The sequence below is a fragment of the Heliangelus exortis genome, chromosome 31 (assembly GCF_036169615.1).
Source record: "Heliangelus exortis chromosome 31, bHelExo1.hap1, whole genome shotgun sequence".
In the NCBI taxonomy this organism is placed as follows: Eukaryota; Metazoa; Chordata; class Aves; order Apodiformes; family Trochilidae; genus Heliangelus; species Heliangelus exortis.
The window spans coordinates 139,809-163,174 of NC_092452.1; the positions used below are offsets into that span (position 1 = coordinate 139,809).

Here is a 23,366-nt window from a genome sequence, read left to right on the forward strand (position 1 = left end):
AGGGTTAAGAAGAATATTTCAGGGTTCCTCAATGTTTTGGGTTTTTTTTTTTTGTTTGTTTTATGAAGAAAAAGATCAGATTCAAATATATTTTATCTCAAGGTTTCTGTTTAATCTAAACCTGTCTTGTATATGTTGTGTTTAACCATACAACTGACTGTTAAAAGTCCAGCATTATGTCTCTTTCTGTATACACTGTGGTGCACTTAACTTGTGGATTTTTTTATACTAAAAAGAAAAAAAAAAAAGAGTAGAATAAAGACTATTTTGAACATTTGAATAAAGTAGCAAATTTGCACTAGACCTCAAATAAAACCCCTTGGCTCCTGCCCATCGCAAGCCTTGGTGTTTCTTCACTTCTTCTCTGCTAATAATCTGTGAACTTCCTCCTTGGTTTGTTTTGCCTTGTTTTTTTTTTTTCCTTTTTTTTGTATGGATTTGATTTACAGGCAGCCTGGAGCAGAGGAGGGATGGCTGGAGCTGCTCCTCAACCAGTTCCTGTCTGTAGCAGAGGTGGAAAACTGGTGCCTGTGCCTACCTGAGCCTGGATGTCAGTGGTGAAGCTGGTTCTGTGTCCAGTTACTGGGGGGACAGGCACTTTTTGGGGCTTCCCCACCTTCCTGGGCTACAATGGAGCATTCTGTAACTTCCATAAATTTTAATTAATTTTTATACTTAACCTTGGCCTCCAAATTAGCCATGCTAATAGCCCCTTTCCCCCAAATCAGCAGCAGAATAATGATTGGTTTGTGAGATAAGGAAAGAAGAAAACAAAGAGTGACTCTTCAAGCATTTTTTCACTGGGTTGTATTAGAAAGTGCCAGGGTGTGGAGATTTTTGGGGTGCAGGGAGCTGCTCCCCTCCACCCAGCCCTTGCTCTGCTCTGGGCAGAGCTCTGACACGCACCCGGTTGGCGTGACACCAACCCTTTAATAAATTAAAGAAAAAAAAAAAAACAAACCCAAAAAAGAAGTAGCTTGCGTGTCCCTGATCCCAGGGAGAGCAGAGGCACTGTGGAGCTGAGTGGTACCTGCTGGCTCAGATAAAATATTCCTCTTTTCTTTGGCTGGAGCCTCCTCCATCTGCACCGCCACGGCCTCTGCCACGGGCTGCTCGTAGGTGAGGTAGCTGCCTTTGTTTCTGTACAGGTAGATGATGATCACCACCAGGACTGTCAGCAGGGTGAGGAACACCAGGGTGATGACAACTACCAGAAGGCAGAGAAAGGAGCAAGGTTCAGCCCTCCCTGAGTAGTTGGCACCCAACTCCTCCTGGGTAGAGCCCCTACCTGCGATGACCACGGTGTTGGCATCCTCATGGAGAGGTGGGTTCAGGGTCTTCTTCAGGAGGGGTGTTGTCAGCTCTTCTTCACCAAGCGTTGGGAAGGGAGAGGGAAAAGGTGAGGAAGGTTGGGATTGGCCCTGTTCTAAGCCAGGTTTAGCCAGACAGGGCATGGGGGGGCCCTAGGCAAGGTGGTACTGGAGGTTCTGGGCCCCTCAGCTCAGGAAGGAGATTGAGGTGCTGGAGCAGGTCCAGAGAAGAGCAAGGAGGCTGTGAAGGGATCCAGCAGAATTCCTGTGAGGAAGGGCTGAGGGAGCTGGGGGTGTTGAGGCTGGAGAAGAGGAGGCTCAGGGGAGACCTCATCACTCTCTACAACTCCCTGAAAGGAGGTTGGAGCCAGGGGGGGGTTGGGCTGATATCAGTGGGACAAGAGGGCACAGACTAAAGAATTTTTTCCTAATATCCAACCTAAACCTCCCCTGGCAGAGCTTCAGCTCTGCCAGGGAGGTTTAGGTTGGATATTAGGAAAGGATTCTTTCTGGAGAGGGTGCTCAGCCATTGGAATGGGCTGCCCAGGGAAGGGGTGGATTCTCCATCCCTGGAGATATTTCAAAAGAGCCTGGATGTGGCACTCAGTGCCATGGGCTGGGAACCACGGGGGGAGTGGAGCAAGGGTTGGGCTTGATGAGCTCTGAGGTCCCTTCCAGCCCAGCCCATTCTGTGATTCTGTGATTATTTGGCACAAGCAGCCTGGCAAAGCCATCCCAGGGTGCTCACCTGCAGTCAGGGGGTGCTGACTTCCTTCCATTGCATCAGTGCCTTCCAGGCTCCTTCAGAACTGCCAGAAAAAGGAATAAAATTGATAAATGCCCACGTGACATCCTGAAGGACCCAGTCACAAGCAAAGATCCTGGCACTGATGCCCAGGGTGGGCTTGGCACATTCTGGGAGTGCAGGAGGGCCGGGAAGCCAGGGCAGCAGGAAAAAAAGTCTCAGCTGCAGCTTCAGCCTCAGGACCCTGAGTGGAACACGGGCAAGGACTGATGGGCAAGTTAATTGCAGAGCCCATGCCTGGTTTTCCTGCAGCAGGTTTTCCAAAAGCCAACTACAAGACCCCTCTGGAGCAGCAGCTGGGGGGCTTCAGAGCCCAAAAAATGGATAAAATTTTCCCCAGTCCATCAGATTAGGGTTTAGAAGAGGAAAAGGGAGTTTTCCTGATGGAAAGGCAGCTGGTGCAAGGTGGGTGCCTTGGGGAGAGGGGTGTTTGGGCAATGCCAGTGGGAAACACAAACCAGTTCTGTGCCCAGGGCACTGGGAAAATGGGGTCCTGGGCCCCACAAAAAGTTTCAACCAAAATTGTGGGTGAGGGAAAGGTGTTCTGCATCCCTTGGTAGGGATGCTCCCCCCTGAATCCCTGCTCACCACTTACACCTTGGGATCTTGGGGATCCAAAACCCTCCAGGAAGGAGCCCTGGGTGGGGAAAATAATGGGATATTTTGCAGCCAAAGCCTGGTTGGAGGCTCAGGGTGTCCCTGATGTGTCAGGGGGTGACGTGGGGTCACGTTGGGTCCCTTTGGATCTCAGTGTGCTTGGAAAGCAACACAGGGCTTGTAAAAAAACAACCAAACCAAGCAAACAAACAAACAAAAAAAAACCCCAACAACAACCCATAAACTTCCTCATTCTTCTGCTCAAGAGCCTTTTCCACAGTCAAACCTTCCCCACCCCCCAGTTTTCCTGCTGGAAATCTCTCCCAAGCCCATCCTGCTGCCCCATTCCCACCCAGCCTCCCGTGGGATGTAGGATGGGATCAGCAAAACCATCCCACATCTGCTCACCCTGCTTCTCCTCCCTTTTCCTGCTCTCCCTGGGATGCATTCCCCATTTTCCCCTCCCTGCTCAAGCTTTCCCCTCAGCCTGGAAGTGCCAGGATTTTGCCTTTTTCCCTCCCAAAACTCCACAGGAAAACACCCAGCCAGGAGCTGACATCCCAGCCTACAGCCCCACGTCCCCAAAGTGGGGGGGACCTTTACCACCAGGTAAACCCCACACACCCCATACAACCCAACCCCTCACAACCCCCCTGGGGAAGGGGGGAAACTGGGGGGGGGTCACCTGGGGAGAAAATTCCCCCCCAAACCCCAGCTCTCACCTGTGCCCACCGTGCTGGGGCAAGGAGCTGCCAGCACCATGAGTGTCTCCAGCCCTGGTTCCCAAGGCGTTGCCCTTTTCCTGCCTCACCTTTCCAGTCTGGCAGCAGCTCTGATGAAACCCCAAAACTGGCTGCTCATTTAACCCCTTCCTACCCGAGCCAGCCCATCACCAGGGCATCGGGGCGGCCACTGCCAGCTCTTTTCCCCAGTGACTGGTTGGAGGGTTTTGCTTTGAGAGGTTGGAATTTTGCAGCATAAGGGGCAAGGGGACTGGGATTAAAATCTTTTTTTTTTTTTTTTTTTTTTTTTTTTTGCATGGCAGCACATTCTTTCCAAGCCAGCAGAACCGGTTCCACACCTTTTTCCTGACTCACAGCTGAGCACAAGGTAAAGGAGACAAAATCCCTCGGGCACCCAGCTCCAGCCACTGTAAAACCCACAGGTTTTACCCACAGGTACCCCCTCCCCTTCCCAGTGGGAAGGTTTGACCTTCACAGCATCTTCTCCCACTTCCAGCCACTTTTATTTCAGACAGGATTGGGGGGGGGGGGGGTGAAACAACATCATCTGCCACCAGAAAATTCCTTTTTTTCCCATGCTGGGTGAGGAGCTCAGAGGGGGGTGAGGGTCTCAGTGGGGTCCTGGGGGGAGGTTGCTGCTGGTGATGGGTCCTGGTCCAGCATCCCAGCACAGATTTGCTCCTGGGAGAGACACAGAGGTGATGCTGAGCTGGGTGGGATGGAAACTTTGTGCTGTGGTTAAAGCAGACCCAAAGAGACTCAAGTCTGATTCGGGGGGGATCTCAGGTCAGGATCTGCCCCTGCTGCACCTACCTTGGCCGTGGAGCTGGAGGGGGGGGCTGCTGATGCTGTCCCCAAGGAAGCTGCTTGGTGACACATCTGAGGTGAGCTCCAGCCCCATCTGGAAAAAAAAAAGAGCAGGTCCTGGAACCCCACATCCCCACCAGATCCCCTCTGGCAGGGTCTGGGTCCCCAAACAGTTGGGACATCACCTCCTGACCCTCAGCACCGTGGTTTGTCCCCTCCCCAGCACCAGAACTTCCTCACCTGAATTTTGGTCACTTTTGGCTTGACATCCACTGCCACCATCTCCTCGGGGTCACTCAGCTCACCCGTGGCCCCACTGAGCCAGAATGGTTCCTGTCCCCTGCCCTGGGACACACACACTGCTGCCTCTGCCACTGCTCCAGGGACAGCACAGGGGACACCCTGGCTTGGGGACAGCGGCTCCCCAGGCTGCACGGGATGCTCGGCGCCATCCAGCTGAGAGGCATCCCCTGGGGCAACTTCACTCGCCTCCAGCTTGCCCAAGGGGTTTTCTGGCCCAGGTTGTGCAGTGCTGGTGGCCTGGGCCATCGCCTTGGAGAGAATCAGTGGGGCCAGGGAGGTGGCAACGGCTTCAGCACCCGTCACCTGCTGGCCCTGGCTCCTGGGGAGCCCGGAGCAGCGGTTCCCTGGCTCCAACATTCCCTGCTCCTGGAACACAGCTCCAGTGCTGGTGTCCAGAGCCCCCTTGCTGGAGGCTGAAGCTGCCTCAGAGCAGGACCCACGGCTGCTGGGTGAAGCTGGGGCCACGCTGGGCACGGCAGCCCCCGGCTCCCCAGGGGACACAGCGTTGGTGGCACTGCTGGGCAGCCCCGATGTCACCTCTGCTTCCACCATGGGGGACCGGTCTGAAGCCTTCCCCGGGCAGGGGGACGTGGCTGGGGGGCTCGCAGGCAAGGAGATGACCAGGGAGCTCCTGTTGCTGTGGGGAGGGGACACACGGAGGGGTTAAAATCCCAAAGGCATCACCCTGGGGGACACGTGGCAGCCAAGTGTCACAGGCCCAGCTTGAAGGTGATGCTTCCCCACCCGATGGAAATGACCCCAAGTTCTTCACCCAGCAGCAACAAAGCACCCTGAGCCCTGCAAAAGGAGCTGCAAAAGGGGGGGTTGGGGGGCAATTTGGCCCCTTGGAGCCCCCACCCTGGCAGAGCTCCCCCCCTCCTTTACCTGGGGATGCCTTTAATGATAAAAACTTTGCTGGAGTGCTGCTTGTCCAGTTTGCTCATCACCTCGTAGAGGTTGTGGTTGAGCTGGGGGGGGGGGGGGGAGAAATGAATCAGAGCAGCTCCCCAAGTGCCACCTGTCACACAGCAGCACTAAAAATGAAATTATTATGGGGTAAATTCTTGAATGAAAGGAGGAGCTGTGAGGACTCGAGGTAGGAGGCTGGAACCAGCACACCAAGAGCACCTGGGGGGGGCCGGGGGGAAAAGGGGAGAGGGGATGCCTTGGCCCCACCTTACTCATCTCCTTGTAGAAAACGTCCTGGAGGTTGGAGATGTTCTGGAAAATGGTGACGTAGCAGGCAATGCGGCTGTAGGAGGCAACACGTGGCAGAGGTGACAACCAGGGGCTTCCCCAGGGGCTTCCCCGGGGGCTCAGGGTGCTGAGCACCCGACCTGTCACCTCCCACTCCCCGTGGGGAACAGTGAGTAAAGCCTTGGAGCAGGTAACAACTGTGAGTAAAACCTTTGGAGCAGGTAAAGACTGTGAGTAAATCCTTGGAGCAGGTAAGGACTGTGAGTAAAGCCTTGGAGCTGGTGAGAACCGTGAGTAAAGCCTTGGAGCAGGTAAGGACTGGGTCTGGACACCCGGTGCTGCCTCCTCCTGGCTGTCACTGTGTCCCCAGCACGGAGAAAACCCCGGCAGAACCCCACTCGCCCACCAAGAGGGAGCAGAAAGGGGACCCCTGACCCAGGGCTTGTCCCAGAGCTCAGGGGCCCCTCCCTGGGGACCTTTTGCTCAGCTGATGCTTTCTCACAGGGACCCTCTGGGGGGGATGGAAGGGGCTGGCAGCAAACGGGGGTTGTGGGGGTGCCACGAGCTCCTGGGCAGGATCATCCCCTGGGGGCATGGGGGGAGCCCCAGCCCCATAATGGCCCCCAGCCCCATAATGTCCCCCTCTCCCTGCCATGTCCCCCTGTCCCTGCAATGTCCCCCAGCCCCATAATGTCCCCCAGCCCCATGACCCCCCCTTACCTGCCATAGAGAACCGGCAGCTCCTCCCGGAGCTCCTTATTCAGCTCTTCAAACACCACTTGGGCTTTGTTAAACTCCTCCTCAGCCTGTGCCAAGGGCCAGGGGCCATCAGGGTTGGGGACAGGAGGGGGGGAGAGGGGGGGCCGTGCAGGGCAGGGGTCCCGTGGGAGGTTTTTGACCTTGCTGATTTTTGCCTCGTCCTTTTTCTTGGCGCTTTGCAGAGCTTCCAGGTGGTGCCGGGCGCTGTCGTAATCCACCAGCTTACGGCCCCTCTTGGTGATGCGTTCCTGGGGGAGAGAGGGGAGGGGAAAAAAAAAAAAAAAAAAAAAAAAAAAGGTGAACAGGAGCCTGGCTGCACCCCCCACCCCCCTTTTACCACCCTTTTGGGGGGCACCTTAAAATCCCTGAACTGAGCCAGGTAATTCTCCAGCAGCCTCAGTGCTTGGTCAGCCAGCTTTGCCTCGTAGTCATCCCACAGGAGGTCATTGCTCTGTGGGGAGGGACACGGGGGGATGCCCAGAATTTTTCCTCCCCCCCCAAACCTCCCCTCCGGCTCCACCATCCCCAGGGATCATCCTGGATTCTCCAAGGGGATCCCCTGGGAAGCAGGGAAGGCAAAGAGCTCACAGCTGCTATGTCTTGCAGCTCCTCGTGACCGTCCCACTCCGTGCTGTAAATCTCCTGCAGAGTTTCAGTCATTTTCCTTGAGCTCTCGTGCATCACTGTGGCCCGGGATGAAAAAAATATTATGTACCATTATTAGTAATTGGTATTTATTATTTTTTTTAATTATTATTAATTTTATTTTCTTTAAAAGTTATGATTCCAGGTGAGGAAGAACAGGGATGCTCAACCCCCTCCCAGCTCATCTTCCTTGAGCTCTCCTGCATCACTTGTGGCCCAGGATGAAAAAATATCATTTATTGGTACACATTATTATTAATTAATATTTATTATTATTTGTTATTATTATTAATTTTACTTTCTTTAAAAGTTATGGTTCTGGGTGAGGAAGAACAGGGATGCTCAACCCCCTCCCAGCTCATTTTCCTTGAGCTCTCCTGCATCACTGGGGCCCAGGATGAAAAAATATTATATATTTGTATACATTATTATTAATTAATATTTATTATTATTTTTTATCATTATTAATTTTATTTTCTTTAAAAGTTATGAGGAAGAACAGGGAGGTTCAACCTTCTCCCAGCTCATTTTCCTTGAGCTCTCCTGCATCACCATGGCCCAGGATGAAAAAAATATCATTTATTGGTACACATTATTATTAATTAATATTATTAATTTTACTTTCTCTAAAAGCTATGATTCTGGGTGAGGAAGAACAGTGATGCTCAACCCTCTCCCAGCTCCTTGGTGGTGCCCACAGGGTTTTTATGGCACATTTTTGGGGGACAGGGGCCGTACCTTTCACTGCCCCCAGGAAAGCCTTGAGGTCTTTGTAGAGTTTGTTGCCTTCGTTCTGCAAAGCAACGCAGCGAGGTCAGGGCTATCCCACAGGGAATTCCACAGGATGGAGGGACCCCGGGAGGCAGCAGGGCCAAGGGATGGTGTCAGTGGGTTCCCCCCTGTCCCCCTGTCCCCGTGCAACCTGCTGCAGCTGGAAGTTGGAGGCACTTTGCTCAAACTGCTCGTCTCTGGTTTCCGCCGTTTTGCCCAATTTTTGCAAAACCTGGGATGGAGAGAGAGAGAGAGGAAAAAAAAAAAGCCCAAAGTCATTGGCCCCAAGGGTTGTGCTGCCCACAGGGAGAGCCCCTCCTGGGGGCTGCTGAGAATCAGAGAATGGGCTGGGTTGGAAGGGACCTCAGAGCTCATCAAGTCCAACCCTTGCTCCACTCCCCCCGTGGTTCCCAGCCCATGGCACTGAGTGCCACATCCAGGCTCTTTTGAAATATCTCCAGGGATGGAGAATCCACCCCTTCCCTGGGCAGCTCATTCCAATGCCTGATCACCCTCTCCAGAAAGAAATCCTTTCCTAATATCCAACCTAAACCTCCCCTGGCAGAGCTGAAGCTCTGCCAGGGGAGGTTTAGGTTGGATATTAGGAAAAAATTCTTTAGTCCGTGCCCTCTTGTCCCACTGATATCAGCCCAACCCCCCCTGGCTCCAACCTCCTTTCAGGGAGTTGTAGAGAGTGATGAGGTCTCCCCTGAGCCTCCTCTTCTCCAGCCTCAACACCCCCAGCTCCCTCAGCCCTTCCTCACAGGAATTCTGCTGGATCCCTTCACCAGCCCAGTTGCCCTGAGGATCTGGGGAGGATGATGCCAAGCAGGGATTTAGCTGGGGGGTGAAAAATTTTGGTGTGACCCTTGGTGCTTTTATTTTTCAGAGGAAAACGGTGACTTTTTGGGTGCTAATTCATCGTGCTACAAGTAAAACCCTATAGGTGCAGCTCTATACACCCCAAAACATGACTCTGGGTGCAAGTGAAGCCCTGGATGCTGCCTCACCAGGAACCAGTGATGCTGGGCTAAGGATGAGGATGGCCAAAGGAGCACGGCAAGGCCTGGGCCATCCCAGAGGGAGCTTTGGGGTGTCCAGGAAGAGCTTCACCCAGATAAAGCCTGGGCCTTGCTGATACAGCCACGGAGGAGCTGAATTTAGCACCAAACCCCAGCAGGGAAACCCAGGGAGGGGGGGGTTTGGGGCCGGGAGCCTCTGCGTCACTTTCAAAATGAGACTTGTGGCTTCTTTTTTGGCAGAAAGGGAAATAAACACCACCCCAGATTGCCCCATTTCTGCCTCCTTCCTGAGCCCTTCTCCCTCACGTCCTTTATGGCCAGTTCAGGCTCTGCCTGTGTTTCCTGGGACAATTCCTACACCGGGTCCTGCTGATACCAACAGCACCTCCAGCCAGTCCCAGGGACCCCGTGCCAGCAGCACACAGCCCCCCATAACTCTGGAAGGGATTTTGGGTGGAAAAATCTCCCTTTTGGGGAACCCAGGGGTTGCTAAAAAGCTTGAGGAGCTTTACAAGGATGCTGGTAAGCCCCAAGCCTTGGGATACCAATGATGCTGACCAAGAATCAACCAAATTAACACCCTACAGAGACTCATGGGTGCCAAACGGTGCCCGTTTTAGAATAAAATGGGAGAATAAACTAAAAGAAGGGATTTTTGGGGTTGTATAGGGGGTGGGTACCGTGCCATACCTTCTCCTGTGCCCGGCTGAAGTGTTTCTGGACTTGCTTGGCAAAGAGCCCAGGTCCCCCAGTCCTGCCCTCAGCCATTGCTGCATCTGAGTTCCTGCTCACAGCTCTGCTCTGGGCTTTGGTGTTTGCTCCAGAGGAAGTTTGGGGCGAGGCAGCTGCCAGCATCCGCCGAGCACCCAAGGGTGCTCCCCCCTCCCCCCTAAAAAAGGCTCCCCGTGCCCTCAAGGAAGAGGGTGGGACACAGGGGGGGACAGGAAAGCCCTGCCTGCCTCTGAGTTTTTGTGTGCTCGGCTGGTTTGTGGTTTAAATTTGGCTTTTGGTGCAGTTCTGGTGCTGGGATTTCAGCCCCAGTCCAGGGTGCAGGCACCACCAAATCCCACACCAGGAGGTTTTGGAAGGGAAATGGAGTTTAGTGGCAGGGAAAAATCCTGACTGGATCCCCCTAGATCCCTCTGTATGCCCCCCATCCCCAAGGAGCAGCCTTCCTGCTGCCCAGGAAGGGGATTTTCAGCATTTCCCCTTTATCCTGATGATTTTCAGGATGCCCCAGGAGGAGGGGGGACACAGAGCTGGAAGGATGCTTTGGGAGAGGGAAAGGGAAAAGGATGCTGAAGGTTGGAGGGAAGGGGATTGCAGGGCTGTAGAGAAAAGCAGCCACCAGTGCTAGAGAGAGGAACAGAGTTTATTGACACCAGCTTTGATTTTTAACCCTCTGTGACCAAAAATGAGAGAAAAGATGATGCCCACCACCCACTGGATGCTTCTCCTGCCACTGCTCAGTTCTGGGCAATCCCCTGGAAGGAGAAGAAAGGGAAGGGTTGAGCTGAGCAGGGACAGAACTGGAGCAAGGATAGCACCAGGTCCCAGCCCTCCCAGCCCCACTGTTTCCTTCCTTTGGATATCCAGGAGATGGAGGCAGGGACACGAGTGAAGACCTTGGGTTTGTTCCTGGCTGGACACGAAGGTGGTGACACCATGGACCTGGTACTGCCCATCCACCACCCCAATCACCCTGTGGGACCAAGGAACCCAGGTGAGATGGGAGGAATGGGGATGTCAGGGGGGTGCTGGGGGGAAAGCAGGATGCTCTGGCCAAACCTGGCAGCTGGAGTGTCCACCAGCAGCACCAGATCGTGGTGTTCCTGGTCAGGATGGGCTGGAGGAGATCTGGTTGTCCAGCAGGGGCAGGCAGCCTGCAGGAGGGATTCCAGCAGGTGATGTTTGGAGCAAGTGCCCTTCTTGCTCTTGTTGCTGTGGTGTGAAAAATCTGTGCAGGATAAGGGGAGAATCAGGACTGGAGTGTCTTGAGTTTTTGAGTTTTCCTTCCCAGGCAACTCTCAGCAAGACAAGAGGGCACAAGAGGTCTCAAGTTGTGCCAGGGGAGGTTTAGGTTGGACATGAGAAAGAATTTCTTTAGGGAGAGGGTGCTCAGCCATTGGAATGGGCTGCCCAGGGAAGGGGTGGATTCTCCATCCCTGGAGATATTTCAAAAGAGCCTGGATGTGGCACTCAGTGCCATGGGCTGGGAACCACGGGGGGAGTGGAGCAAGGGTTGGACTTGATGAGCTCTGAGGTCCCTTCCAACCCAGCCCATTCTATGATTCTCAGCAGCCCCCAGGAGGGGCTTTCTTGAGACCTTCCTGGAGGTTCTTGAGGCCTTCTTGGAAGTTCCTTGAGGTTCTCCAGACCTTCAGGGGGGTTCCTTGAGCTCCCTTTTTCCTCCTCTTTTCTCCCCAGGTCCTGGCTCCTCACCCAATCCTGGGCGCCACCTTTTCTGGGGATTTTGGAGCCAGAATTCTTAAAAATGGGAGAGAACGGCCGAGGGGACAAACGATCGAGGTTTTGGGTGGAAAAGAAATTCCAAAAGTTTAGGCCTGGCTCCTAAAGGCAAAGAGTGGCTACTGAATTTTCCTGCTGGCACTCACCCCCCCGTGGAACCCTCCCCACAGCACCAGCACCAGTCCTGGGGTGGGAATGGGTGAAATGTTATGAGAATGAAACTCTGCAAATCTCTTGGAGCAAAAGCAACGATCCTTTGATCCCTGAGAAGCCGTGGGAGAAGAGCTGAGCTCTGCTTGATAAGGAAGAGCAGATGTGCTTGGTGCTGATAAGAACAAAAACTTTGTCTGCACAGAAGGAGCTGGGAAAATGTAAGAAAGCTGTTGAAGAATACACCAGAACCTTTGGGAGGGTGTTTGAGGTGAGGCTCAGGTACAAAATGCAGTTTGCAAGAGAATAAACTTTAATTTTGGGGTCTCAGTGAAGCTGGGTTTGTGCCTCTCACACCCCACACTCTGAGCTTGCTCGAGCACCTAAAGCTTCAAATATTCACCCTTTGGGTCACTCCCCCAGTTTTGCCCATTTCAGCTCCAAAATTCACATGTGTCCAAAACTGAGGCACAGGCTTGGGGGGAGAGAGGGGGGGGGGGGGGTCAGTTGTAGAGGGGTAAACTGAGGGTTTGGGTGGGCCCGTGGGAGAGGGAAACTGAGGCAGGGACCTCAGCCGAGGCGAGGGGGAGTGTCCTGGGGGGGAGTTTTTGCCTCCCCCCTCCTGGGGCCACCCAGTGCCCTCCCCGCTGCGGGGGCAGCACCCGCCCGCCCCCTCCCACCCCCTCGGGGCCTCCCATACTCCCCCCCCACCCCCGCACGGGTCCCGCCGGCTCCTGGGCACCCATGGGGCTGGAACCGGGTCTGCCAGGTGGGTGCGGGGTGATGGGAACCTCCTGGGGTGCTGGGGACCCCCTCTGGGTGCTGGGGAGACACCCTCCCATCCCCGGCTGATGGGAAGCCCCCCGGGGTGATGGAGAGACCCCCCCCTCGCGTCTTGAAGACCCCTCTGAGTGCAGGAGCTCCCCCCCCAAATGATAGAGACCCCCCCTGGGATACTGAGGAGCCCCCCCGGGCGATGGGGAGCTTTGGGGGAGATGGGGACCCCCCTGGGTGCTGAGCCCCTCCCACCCCTCTTGTTCGAGACCCCCCCCAGGGTGCTGAGACACCCCACCCCCCCCCCCCCAAAATGCTGCCCTCCACCTCCCCGGGTGCTGATTTAGAGGGAGGGGAGATGAGGGTTTTTTTCCTGGGGGGGGGGGGGTCTGGCATAGCTCTCCACTATTTCTCTTCCCCCCCCCCCCTCCTACTTTTAGGCCCTCGCAACCTCAGCTGCGTCTCCTACAAAGACCCCAGTGTGCGGGGGGGGTTGGAGGGGGGCGGTGCGGGGGGGCTGGGGGGGGCCGGGCAGGTGCGGTGCCCCCCCGGCCAGTGCTGCATCGGCATCTGGAACCAGAGCCACGCACTCGTGCAGGGTAAGACCCCCCCTCCTGGGGGAAAATGGGGGGGGGAAAGGAATGGGGAGGGGGAAGGAAGGAGGGGTCGGGGAAGGGGGGGGAGAAACACACAAGGGGCTAAATCTGCCCCGGGGAAGGGGCTGGGGGGGCTGGGGGAGGAGGGAGAGAGCAGATTTGGGCTGGGGGGCAAAAGGGGTGGATTTGGGGTGAGGGGCTGATTCTGCCCCGGAGGGGGGGGGGGAATAAGGCAGGGGGAAAGGGGCTGGGAAGGGAGGGAGCAGATGGGGGAGGGGGCACAAGTGTCTGATTCTGCCCACGGAGGAGGGGGGGGGGGGGGAGATCCTGCCCTGAGGGGGGGTCTGGGGGGTGGGAACTGACCTCCTGGGTCCCTTCCCAGCTGCTTCACCTTGGCCTTGAGAAGTGGCTGCGAGCGTTGGGGGGGGGATGGGGGATGGGGGGGGGGCGGCACTTCTGGGGGATCGGGATGGCAAAAATGAGGGGGCCTTGGGGAGGGGGACGGGGACAGAGACTCCCAAGGGGGTGGGTTCTGGACAGGGGGGTCCCAGGGCAAGGGGGGGGGGGTCCTGGACAGGGGGGTCCCAGGGCAAGGGGGGGGTCCTGGGCAGGGGGCTTCAAAGGGGGAAGGGAGGTTGTAGGGGGTGGTCCTGGAGAAGGGAGTCCCGAGGTCGGGGGGGGGGGGGTGGTCGTGGGCAAGGGGTCCCACCCAAGGGTGGAGGGGGTCGCGGGGTGTCCTGGTGACAGCTGTGATGTCCCCAGGCTGCTGGGGGGGCGGGGGGCTGCCTGTCCCTCGGCCACCTGCACCCCCAGCCCCGCAGGCCCCCCCGGGGTCCCGGTCCTGGTTTGTCTCTGTCACGGACACCTCTGCAACCACAACGCGACAGCGACAGCCCCGGGGCTGGGGGGGCCCCGCCACGGCCCGGGTACTGGAGAGCACTGGGAATTTAGAGGGGGGGGGGAGGGGGGAACTGGATGGAATCCACTGGGAAACTAAAAGGGGTGGCTGAGAGACCCATGGAGGGGGGTCCTGGGGACACTGGGACCTTCGAGGGACCCATAGGGGCATGGGGCACCCACTGGGGACTGCAGACCCATGGCGGGGGGGGGGTTGGAGTGGGACCCACAGGGCACCCATGTGAGATCCCGTGGGGGGGGGTTCTGAGAACCGTAGGGGACCTGTATGGGGCTGGGGGTCCCATGGGGGGTCCTGGCACACATAGGGCACCCAAATGGGGCTGAGGGGTCCATGGGAATTCCCCCCCCCCCCCAAAAAAGGGGCCACCCCTTCCCAGACTCCTGAGGTGTTGGGAGGGGGGGGAGGTGTTGGTGTCACTGCAGCCTCTGTCCCTCTGTCCCCAGTGTCTGGCCGTGAGGGGGGCATGGGGGTCCCTCTGGCTGTGGGGGGCTGGGCCCCTCCTTCTCCTCCTCCTCACCTGCCTGGCTGCCTCTCGGGTAAGGACAAGGGACATGGGGACCCCCAAAGACAGGCCACCCCCTCCCCCTGTGTCCCCGAGTGTTCCCGGGTACAGCTGTCCCCAAATGCCACCACCCTGGTGGGGAGGAGGTGTCCCCAGGTGTCATCCCCCAGAGTCCCTGAGGGGGGGATATCCCCCCAATGTCCCCAAGTGGGGGGACTCCTGGGCGCCACATCCTCGGGGGAGAGGGAGCAGATTCCGGGGGTTCCCCAGGTCTCATTTCCCTGGTTGAGGGGTGTCCCCTGTTTGGGGGGAGGGAGGGGTGTCCCAGTGTCCCTCCTGTGCCCGGAACAGGGCTGCGACGAGTCAGGACCCCCCCCGGGGCAGCCCCCCCGGGAGCGCCAAGGGACCAGGGCCCCCTCGGAGCCCCCCAGCCCGGACCTGCCCACCCTGCGCTTCCTGCAGGTGAGGGGCACCCACAGGGAGGGGGCACCCATGGGTGCTGGGGCTGTGGTCCCTGTCCTGGGTGTCCCTCTCCCTGGAGGTCCCAGGGGGGGGTTCACTGTCTGGGGGTCCCTTCCACGGGGAACATGTCCACGGGGGGGTCTGGGTGGCCCTGGGGTCCGTGGCCATGGGTGCTAGGGGTCCACAGGGGTCCTTGGGGTCCGTGTCCGTGCAGGTCCTGGGGGGTCTGTGGGGGTCGCTGGGGGTCCCTGGGGTCCGCATCCATGGGGAGCTCTGGGTGTCCCTTGGGATCCCCTCGTGTCAGTGGGTGTCCAGGAGGTTTTGGGGGTCCCTGGGGGCCCCTGGGGGGTGCCACGGTCTGTGTGGGTGCCGGGGTTTGCCGGGGGATCCCGGGGGTCCGGTCCTTGGACGCCAGGGGTCCCCTGGGGTCTGTGTCTGTGGTGGCCCCGGGGGGGGGGGGGGGGCGGTGGGGGAAAGGGGTCCCTGGGGTCTCTACCCACGGGTGGTCCCGGGTGGGTGCAGGTGCTGCAGGCAGGGAGGTTCTCGGTGGTCTGGCAGGGGACCCTCCAGCAGCGCCCGGTGGCCATCAAAGTGTTTGGGGCGGGGGGCGCCGGGCGCTTTGCTGCCGAGCGGGCGGTGCACACGCTGCCCCTCATGGACCACGACAACGTCACCCGACTGCTGGGGACACGGGGGACAGCACCCTGTGCCCAGGGGGGGGCTCCTGGTCCTCCAGCTCTACCCTGCTGTGAGTGGGGGGGAATCCCCCGGGGAGGGGGTCCCCAGGCACGTCCTATGTCCCCACACGTGTCCCTGGGCGTTCCCCCTGTCCCCACGCATGTCCCCACGTGTCCCCAGGCATGTCCTATGTCCCCACACGTCCCTAGGCATTCCCCCTGTCCCCACACGTGTCCCCAGGCATGTCCCCAGATGTGTCCCTAGGTGTTCCCCCTGTCCCCACGCGTGTCCCCAGGCACATCCTATGTCCCCACACATGTCCCCAGGGATTCCCCCTGTCCCCACGTGTGTCCCCAGACATGTCCTATGTCCCCACACGTGTCCCTGGGCATTCCCCCTGTCCCCAGGCATGTCCCCACACGTGTCCCCAGGTGTTCCCCCTGTCCCCAGGAATATCCCGTGTCCCCAGGCATATCCCCCACCCTATCCCACGTCCCCAGGTGTTGCCCGTGTCACTGCACACCTCCTCTGTTCCCAGACTCATCCCCCACGCGTGTCCCCGGCCATTCCCCACCCCCCCACGCGTGTCCCCAGATGCATCCCCAAGCGTCCCTCATGTCCCCGGGCGTATCCCACGTCCCCGCTTGTGCCCCTTTCACGCGCCCGCTGTCCCCACTCGTGTCCCCACCTGTGTCCCTAGGGCTCCCTGCGACACTTCCTGGGCCGCCACGTGGGGACGTGGGGGGACAGCGTGCGCCTGGCCCTGTCCCTTGCCCGGGGCTTGGCCTTCCTGCACCAGGAGCTCTGGCGTGACGGTGAGCACGGCCACTCCTGCACTGAGCTGGCCCGGTCTCTGCAGGGATGTCCCACCCCCCGCACCCCCTTTTCACTTCCCCCCCACCCTGTGTCCCCCGTGTGTCCCTCCCCTGGTCCCTGTGTCCCTCCCCTGGTCCGTGTGTCCCTCCTTAGGTCCGTGTGTCCCTCCCCAGGTCCGTGTGTCCCTCCTTAGGTCCGTGTGTCCCTCCCCAGGTCCGTGTGTCCCTCCTTAGGTCCGTGTGTCCCTCCCCAGGTCCCCGTGTCCCTCCCCAGGTCCCCGTGTCCCTCCCCAGGTCCGTGTGTCCCTCCTTAGGTCCGTGTGTCCCTCCCCAGGTCCCCGTGTCCCTCCCCAGGTCCGTGTGTCCCCTCCTTAGGTCCGTGTGTCCCTCCCCAGGTCCCCGTGTCCCTCCCCAGGTCCCCGTGTCCCTCCCCAGGTCCGTGTGTCCCTCCTTAGGTCCGTGTGTCCCTCCCCAGGTCCCCGTGTCCCTCCCCAGGTCCGTGTGTCCCTCCTTAGGTCCGTGTGTCCCTCCCCAGGTCCCCGTGTCCCTCTCCCGGTCCCCGTGTCCCTCCCCAGGTCCGAGTGTCCCTCCCCAGGTCCCCGTGTCCCTCCCCAGGTCTGTACAAGCCCAGCGTGGTCCACCGGGACCTGAGCAGCCAGAACGTGCTGGTTCGGGAGGACGGGACCTGCGCCATCGGGGACTTCGGGCTGGCGCTGGCACTGCCACCGCGCGGCCAGGGGGACAGCGGGCACGGGCTGCACATCCGCATGGTGTGGGGACAGCAGGGGACATGGGGCGGGACAGGATGCGGGCAAGATGGGGACAGGGATGGGGACAAGGGTGGGGATGGGGTGGGATGGGATGGGATGGGATGGGATGGGATGGGGGCAAAGGTGGGGACAGGGATGGGGAAAAGCATGGGGATGGGATGGTGATGGGATGGGGACAGAGGTGGGGATGGGATGAGGAGAGGGTGGGATGGGGACAGAGGTGGGGATGGGATGAGGAGAGGGTGGGATGGGGCCAAGGACAGATTTGGGGCCCAGGCTGAGGATGGGATGTGCACAAGAGAAAAGTGTGGAACGGGGGCACGGAGAGGGTGGGGACAATGATGGGGACAGAGCTGGTGACACGATGGGGACAGACAGAGGGGGTTGGGGGCAGGATGGAGTGGGGTGGGGAGGGGGGCGTGTGGCTGGGTGCCACGTCCCGTGTCACCGCCCCTGTCGCTGTCCCTGTCGCGCCTGTCGCAGGCGGGCACCCAGCGCTATCAGGCGCCCGAGATCCTGGACGAGAGCCTGGACCTGCGGGGCTGGGGGCGGGCGCTGCTCCAGGCCGATGTCTACGCCCTGGCCCTGCTGCTCTGGGAGATCCTGAGCCGCTGCCAGGCCCTCAGCCCCGGTCAGCCCCGGGGAACCCCCCCCGGGAACCCCCACCCACCCCTCGGACCCCCCACCCCTCCCCTAGGACCCCCGGCCCGGCCCCCTGGGACCACCAACCCCTCTGCTGGGATCCCCGTTCTGCCCCTGGGACCATCCCACTGCTCCCCTGCACATCCCCACCCACCCCTCGGACCCCCACCCCTCCTTCGGGACCCCTCCCCACCCCTCGGACCCCCCCCCACCTCTCCTTTAGGACCCCCACCCACCCCTCGGACCCCCCCACCTTTCCCTTGGGACCCTCACTGTTCCCCTGGGACCATCCCACTGCTTCCCAGGGACTCCCATCCCACCTCCCCCCCGGCTGCCCAAGACCCCCCCCCTGTTCCCCCCATCCCACCCAAGACCCCCCCCCTTCTCCCCCTGCCCTCCCCATCCCACCCAAGACCCCCTCCCCTCTTCCCCCCCTCCCCCCCCATCCCACCTCCCCCACGGCTGCCCAAGACCCTCACCCCCCCATCCCACCCAAGACCCCCCCCTCCCCCCCCATCCCACCTCCCCTTCTCCATTGCTCCTTCCCGGACCGTGTCCCCCCCCCCAGACGCCCCGGTCCCCCCGTTCCTCCTGGCCTATGAGGCGGAGCTGGGGGCTGCCCCGAGCGGGGCTGAGCTCCGCCGCTTCGCCGTGGAGGAGCGGAGGCGGCCGCGGATCCCCCGGCCTGGCACCGAAACCCCCAGGTCAGACCCCCCCGGGGGAAGAGGGGGGGAGGGGGATTGGGGGATCCCCGTGTCCCGGGGGGGATGCTCAGGGGTGTTTGGGGGTGCTCATGTCCCGGGGGAGGGGGGCGGCTGGGGATGGGATGCTCAGGGGTGTTTTGGGGGTGTTTTGGGGGTGCTCATGTCCCGGGGGGGGATACTCAGGGGTGTTTTGGGGGGTGCTCATGTCCCGGAGGGGGGGCACGGATGCTCAGGGGTGTTTTGGGGGTGTTTTGGGGGTGCTCATGTCCCCGGGGGGGGGGGGGGGCGGATAATCAGGGGTGTTTTGGGGGTCCCCATGTCCCGGGGGGGGATGCTCAGGGGTGTTTTGGGGGTGCTCATGTCCCGGGGGGGGGGGGGGGGGGCGGATGCTCAGGGGTGTTTTGGGGGTCCCCATGTCCCGGGGGGGGATGCTCAGGGGGTGTTTTGGGGGTGCTCATGTCCCGGGGGGGGGGCGGATGCTCAGGGGTGTTTTGGGGTGCTCATGTCCCGGGGGGGTTTCCCGTAGCCCGGGGGGGCTCTGCCGGAGCTTTTGGAGGATTGTTGGGACCCCGACCCCGAGGCTCGGCTCTCGGCAGAACGGGCGCTCCAGAGGCTGCAGCGTTTGGCCGCCGGACCCCCCCCATCCCCATCCCCCCCCCCCCGGACCCCCCTGGGGCCTCCCCGGACCCCCCTCCCCCTTCAACAGCGACCCAGAAGTGAGTGAAAGGGACAAACTCCAGGGGGGGGGGGGGGACACCGGGTGGCATTGTCACCACCCCCTCCCCACCCCCTCCCGGAAGGAACCCGCGCGGACGGACCCGCCCCCCCCCCCCCTTGGCCCCCCCTTTCCTCTCCCCCCCCCCCCCCCCCCCCCTTAACCCTGCGGGCGGGGCCGCGGCCGGAGCGAAGGCGGAAGGTGGGAGAGGAGCCCCCCCGGGACCCCCAAATCCTCCCTTCACCCCCCCCCCCCCCTACGCTCCCTGAGCTCCCCGCACCCCTTTTCCCCCCCGCACCCCCAAAATCCCTTCCTGCACCCCATGACCCCCCCCACACTCCCAGGACCCCCCTTGCACCCCCTCTGACCCCCCCGCACCCCCAAGTCCCCCCTGACCCCCAAAAGTACCCCCCCTGCATGCCCTGACACCACCCCCCAAACTACTGTGCCTCAGTTTCCCCCAGAGCCGGGGGGGGGGGGGGGGGGTGGCTCCCAAAGGACCCCTCCTGGTGGTTTTTTTTTTTGAGGGGGCCCCCCCCTGGGGTTTTACCTTTCCCCCCCCTCACTCTCAGGTTCCGGAGCTGCCACCCCCTATGTGGGACCCCAGTTCAGGTAAGGGGGGGGGGCAAATAGGAAGAGGGGGACACCCCCAAAGTGGGGGGGGGGGGCTTTCTCCTGCTCAACCAGTGAGGGGGTCGCCCCCCCCCCCCAAACTTCCTCACCTTCAACACCCCCCCCCATCAATTTTTTTCCTCCCCCCCCCCAGGCCAGCCACCGCCCCCCCAACCCCCTGTACCCCCCCCAGCCCCCCAACCCTTCCCCTGGGCTCCCCCCAAATCCCCTGGCGGGGCAGGGGCAGCCCCCCTACTCCCCCGGGGCCCCCCTGTGCCCCCCCCCTGTGACCCCTCCTTATCCCCCCATGAACCCCTCGGGGTTCCCCATGGGACCCTCAGGGTGCCCCCCCCCCCAGCCCCCCCCTTCTCCCTCCCTGGGGGACACCCCCTGTGCCCCCCCCCACCCCTTGGGCCCCCCCTGGACAAGAAGGCAGCAAAGAAGCTGAAGAAGAGGATGAAGAAGGCTCAGAAGAGGCACAAGGTGACACGGGGGGGGGACACACACAGGGGACATGGGGGGGACACCTCTGTGTTCCCCCCCCCCATGCTCATGGCTGTCCTGCTGTGTGTGTCCCCCAGCACTCTTCCTCCTCCTCCTCCTCCTCCTCCTCCAGCAGCGACTGAAGTCACCGTCACCTGAGTGGCCACCAGGGTCCTCCTTGGGGCCACCATGACCATCCATGTCCCCCTGGGACCACCCGGGACCCCCACGATCACCCACGTCCCCCTGGGACCACCCATGGCCACCTGGGACACCCACAATCACCCATGACCCCTGAGACCACCCAAGGCCACCCGGGACCCCCACGACCACCCATGTCCCTGTGGGACCCCCACGATCGCCCATGACCCCTGGACCACCCGTGGCCACCCGTGGCCACCCAGGACCCCCCACGATCACCCATGTCCCCCTGGGACCACCTGTGGCCACCTGGGACCACCCAGGACCCCCATGATCTCCCACGTCCCCCTGGGACCACCCGTGGCCACCCGGGACCCCCACGACCACCCATGTCCCTGTGGGACCCCCCCCCACGATCACCCACATCCCCTGGGACCACCTGTGGCCACCAGGATCCTCCTGGGACTTTCTGGAACCTCCCAGGACCACCCGTGGCCACCTGTGTCCCCGTGGATGTCCCCGTGGGGTCCCCCTGTGGTGCCAGCTCAGGGGGTGTCCCTGCTGTCCCCCAATAAAGCCCAGGACACCCCACCCACCACCTCGATGTCTCCTTTGGATGGGGGGGAGAGATGGGGGAATCCAGGGGGGGAGGGACCCCCCTCACCCCTTCTGCTCCCCGTTATTCCCCATTGCCCTCCTAATGCCCCCCAATTCCCACCCATTTCTCTCCAATTCCCCCTCATTTTTCCCCAATTCCTCTCATTTCTCCCCAATTTCCCTCATTTCTCCTCTTCCCCCTCACACCCCTCCGGGACTCCTCCGCCCCGCAGGGGGGCGCTGTTTCCCTCCCCTCAATTGTCGGGGGAGGGGTAAGGGGGGCGTGGCCATTGCTGCGGGGGGAAGGGAGGATGTGGTGGCTGAGTGGGCGTGGCCAGGCGCGGGGTGGTGCCGCTCTTTCCCCTCCCCCCGCCGCGTCTCGCTGGTCCGTCCGTTTCCGGGTCGGGCCGGGCTGTAAATCCCAGCGTTCCCGCCGCCCCCTCCCAGACCGACGCGGGCCGCCGCACCAGGAGCAGCCGCTACCGCCTCCTCCTCCTTCCTTCCTCCTCCTCTTCCTCCTCCTTCCTCCTCCTCCTTTTTCTTCTTCTTCCTCCCGCCGCCATCCCGCCAGCCCGCTCCGGCGAGCTCCCTTTTCCCCCCCCACCTCCCTCCCCTCCTCCCCGCCCTCCCTCCTCCCGCTCCGCCTGGGAGCGCCCTTCTCCCGCCGCCCTTAACCGGCGCCGCTTCAGGTAGGCCCGACCCCCCCCGCTTACCTCCTTCTCCTCCCCAGACTCCCTTCAATCCCTTTCTTTATCCTTTTCCTCTTCGCCCGGACTCGATCCGCTCGTCGACTTCCACAACGGCCGCCAAGCCGCGGCCTGGCGTAGCCTCCTTAGGCCGCCGAACGCCCGCCTGACGCCGGCCGCGCCCTCACGCCAGCTCGCGGCCTACGTGCGGCCTACTCGCGGCCTAGGCCGCGGCCTGCGCGTTCGACGCGGCGCTGGCGGGGCCGGGGGGGGGGGGTTTGGTGTGGACGGGGGGGGTTATAGAGGGGGTGGGGGGCGACTCCGCAACCCCCCCTTCACCCCCAAACCCCCTTCCTAAGCCCCTCGGCGGGAACCGGGGCCGGGGAGCCGCGTGCGTCACATGGCGCCACCCCCCCCCCCCCGCACCCCCCCAAGATACCGGAGGAGGGGGGTGAGGGGGTGACAAACACTGAGGGAGATATATTTATATTTCCTCACTTTTTTGGTTTTGTTTGGGGTTTTTTGTGTTTTTATCTTTTTTTTTTGTTTTTTTTATTTTTATTTTTTTGTTGTTATTGTTTTTTCTTTTCTCCTCCCCTGGGCCTTTTCGCGGCGCGGGGAGGGGACGGAGCGGGGACCCGGCTCGGAGCCACCAATCCCTCCTTGGAAGATTTCTTGAGGATTTTCCCCTTCACCCCCCACCCCCGTGGCAGCCACAATCCCGAGGACCCCGCACCCCCCCCCCAAGGAGGTTTTCAGCTCCTTGAATCCCACCCCTCCTCCAAATTTGGGATTTGGAGCCGCCCCCCCCCCCATCTCCCAGGACTCGGTCGGGACCCCCGACGCCTCGGTTTTAAACCCAGTTTAAAACCGCGATCTCTGCCCCCCCCTCACCCCTCAATTTATGGCTCCAAAGGTTCAATTCCAACCCTCGGGGTCTCCTCATCCCTCCCCGGGGTTATTTTTTCACCCATCGCAGGGCTGAGCCGAGTCGGGGGCTTGGGGAACCCTCCCCTTAACCAGTTCCCCCCTTTAAGCTGCTCCCAGTTTGGTGCTGGGATCCAGTGGGGAGACCCGGGTGGGAGGGTGGGGATTTTCTGGGGGTCCCTGGGAGCAGGATGAAGGTAAGGAAAAGTTTTGGAAAAGTATTTAAAGGCTTTTGTTTTTTTTTTTTCCCTTCAGAAGAATCCGACTTTTATTTTTGTGTCACCTCCTGGGAGGTTTTGTGTCCCGTCCCCCCCCCCAGAACTCCTCGAACTTTTTTTTTTGCCATAAAACAACCAAAAAAAAAAAACCCCACAAAGCCACCCAGGAGGAAAAGAGGAGGGGGTTGAGAGCCTGGGGTGGGGGTGACCGAGCTCCTGCCACCTCCGGGCTTCAGCGACTTTGTCACCACCCTCCTGGTGGCTTTGGGTCCCTCTGCAGTTGGGCTTCGACATTCAGGCTTTTTTTTTTTTTTTTATTCCACCTCCAACCGGACATTTTGGGGGCAAATTATTTTTGCAGGCGGCAAAACTCAACATTTTTTTTTCTTCCAAACCCCAAATTTCGGTGCCAACACCGTTCCCTCTCCCCCCGGCTTCTTTTTTTATTTCTTTTTTTTTTTTTTTTTTTTTTTTTGGCTCAACTTTGCCGGGATGCTCAAAAAAACCAAACCGAACCAAAACAAAAAAAAAAAAAAAAAGAGACAGA

General features: G+C 60.3%; 3 protein-coding genes across 3 annotated transcripts; 1 reads left to right on the forward strand and 2 right to left on the reverse strand.

Annotated features, from left to right (window-relative positions):
• Positions 1-88: 88 nt before the first annotated feature.
• Positions 89-2,103, reverse strand: SMAGP (small cell adhesion glycoprotein). Its single transcript, XM_071729572.1, has 4 exons — positions 2,059-2,103; positions 1,289-1,366; positions 1,031-1,207; positions 89-502 (listed from the first exon to the last, which is right to left on the reverse strand). The coding sequence occupies exons 1-4, from the start codon at positions 2,087-2,089 to the stop codon at positions 444-446; spliced, it is 345 nt and encodes a 114-aa protein (XP_071585673.1). The 5' UTR covers positions 2,090-2,103; the 3' UTR covers positions 89-443.
• A 1,833-nt stretch (positions 2,104-3,936) lies between these two features.
• Positions 3,937-10,010, reverse strand: BIN2 (bridging integrator 2). Its single transcript, XM_071729530.1, has 12 exons — positions 9,650-10,010; positions 8,089-8,169; positions 7,905-7,959; positions 7,110-7,204; positions 6,877-6,972; positions 6,662-6,769; positions 6,483-6,568; positions 5,742-5,817; positions 5,451-5,533; positions 4,503-5,202; positions 4,269-4,356; positions 3,937-4,136 (listed from the first exon to the last, which is right to left on the reverse strand). Exons 1-12 carry the CDS (start codon positions 9,812-9,814, stop codon positions 4,066-4,068), a joined length of 1,704 nt encoding a protein of 567 aa, XP_071585631.1. The 5' UTR covers positions 9,815-10,010; the 3' UTR covers positions 3,937-4,065.
• A 614-nt stretch (positions 10,011-10,624) lies between these two features.
• AMHR2 (anti-Mullerian hormone receptor type 2) lies at positions 10,625-20,557 on the forward strand. The gene is given in 13 exon segments (XM_071729366.1): positions 10,625-10,682; positions 12,793-12,951; positions 14,311-14,831; positions 15,354-15,514; positions 15,516-15,579; positions 16,210-16,324; positions 16,940-17,094; positions 17,578-17,725; positions 18,305-18,440; positions 18,967-19,156; positions 19,728-19,767; positions 19,922-20,250; positions 20,349-20,557. Coding segments are annotated over 13 exon segments (2,121 nt in total). The 3' UTR covers positions 20,394-20,557.
• Positions 20,558-23,366: the final 2,809 nt, after the last annotated feature.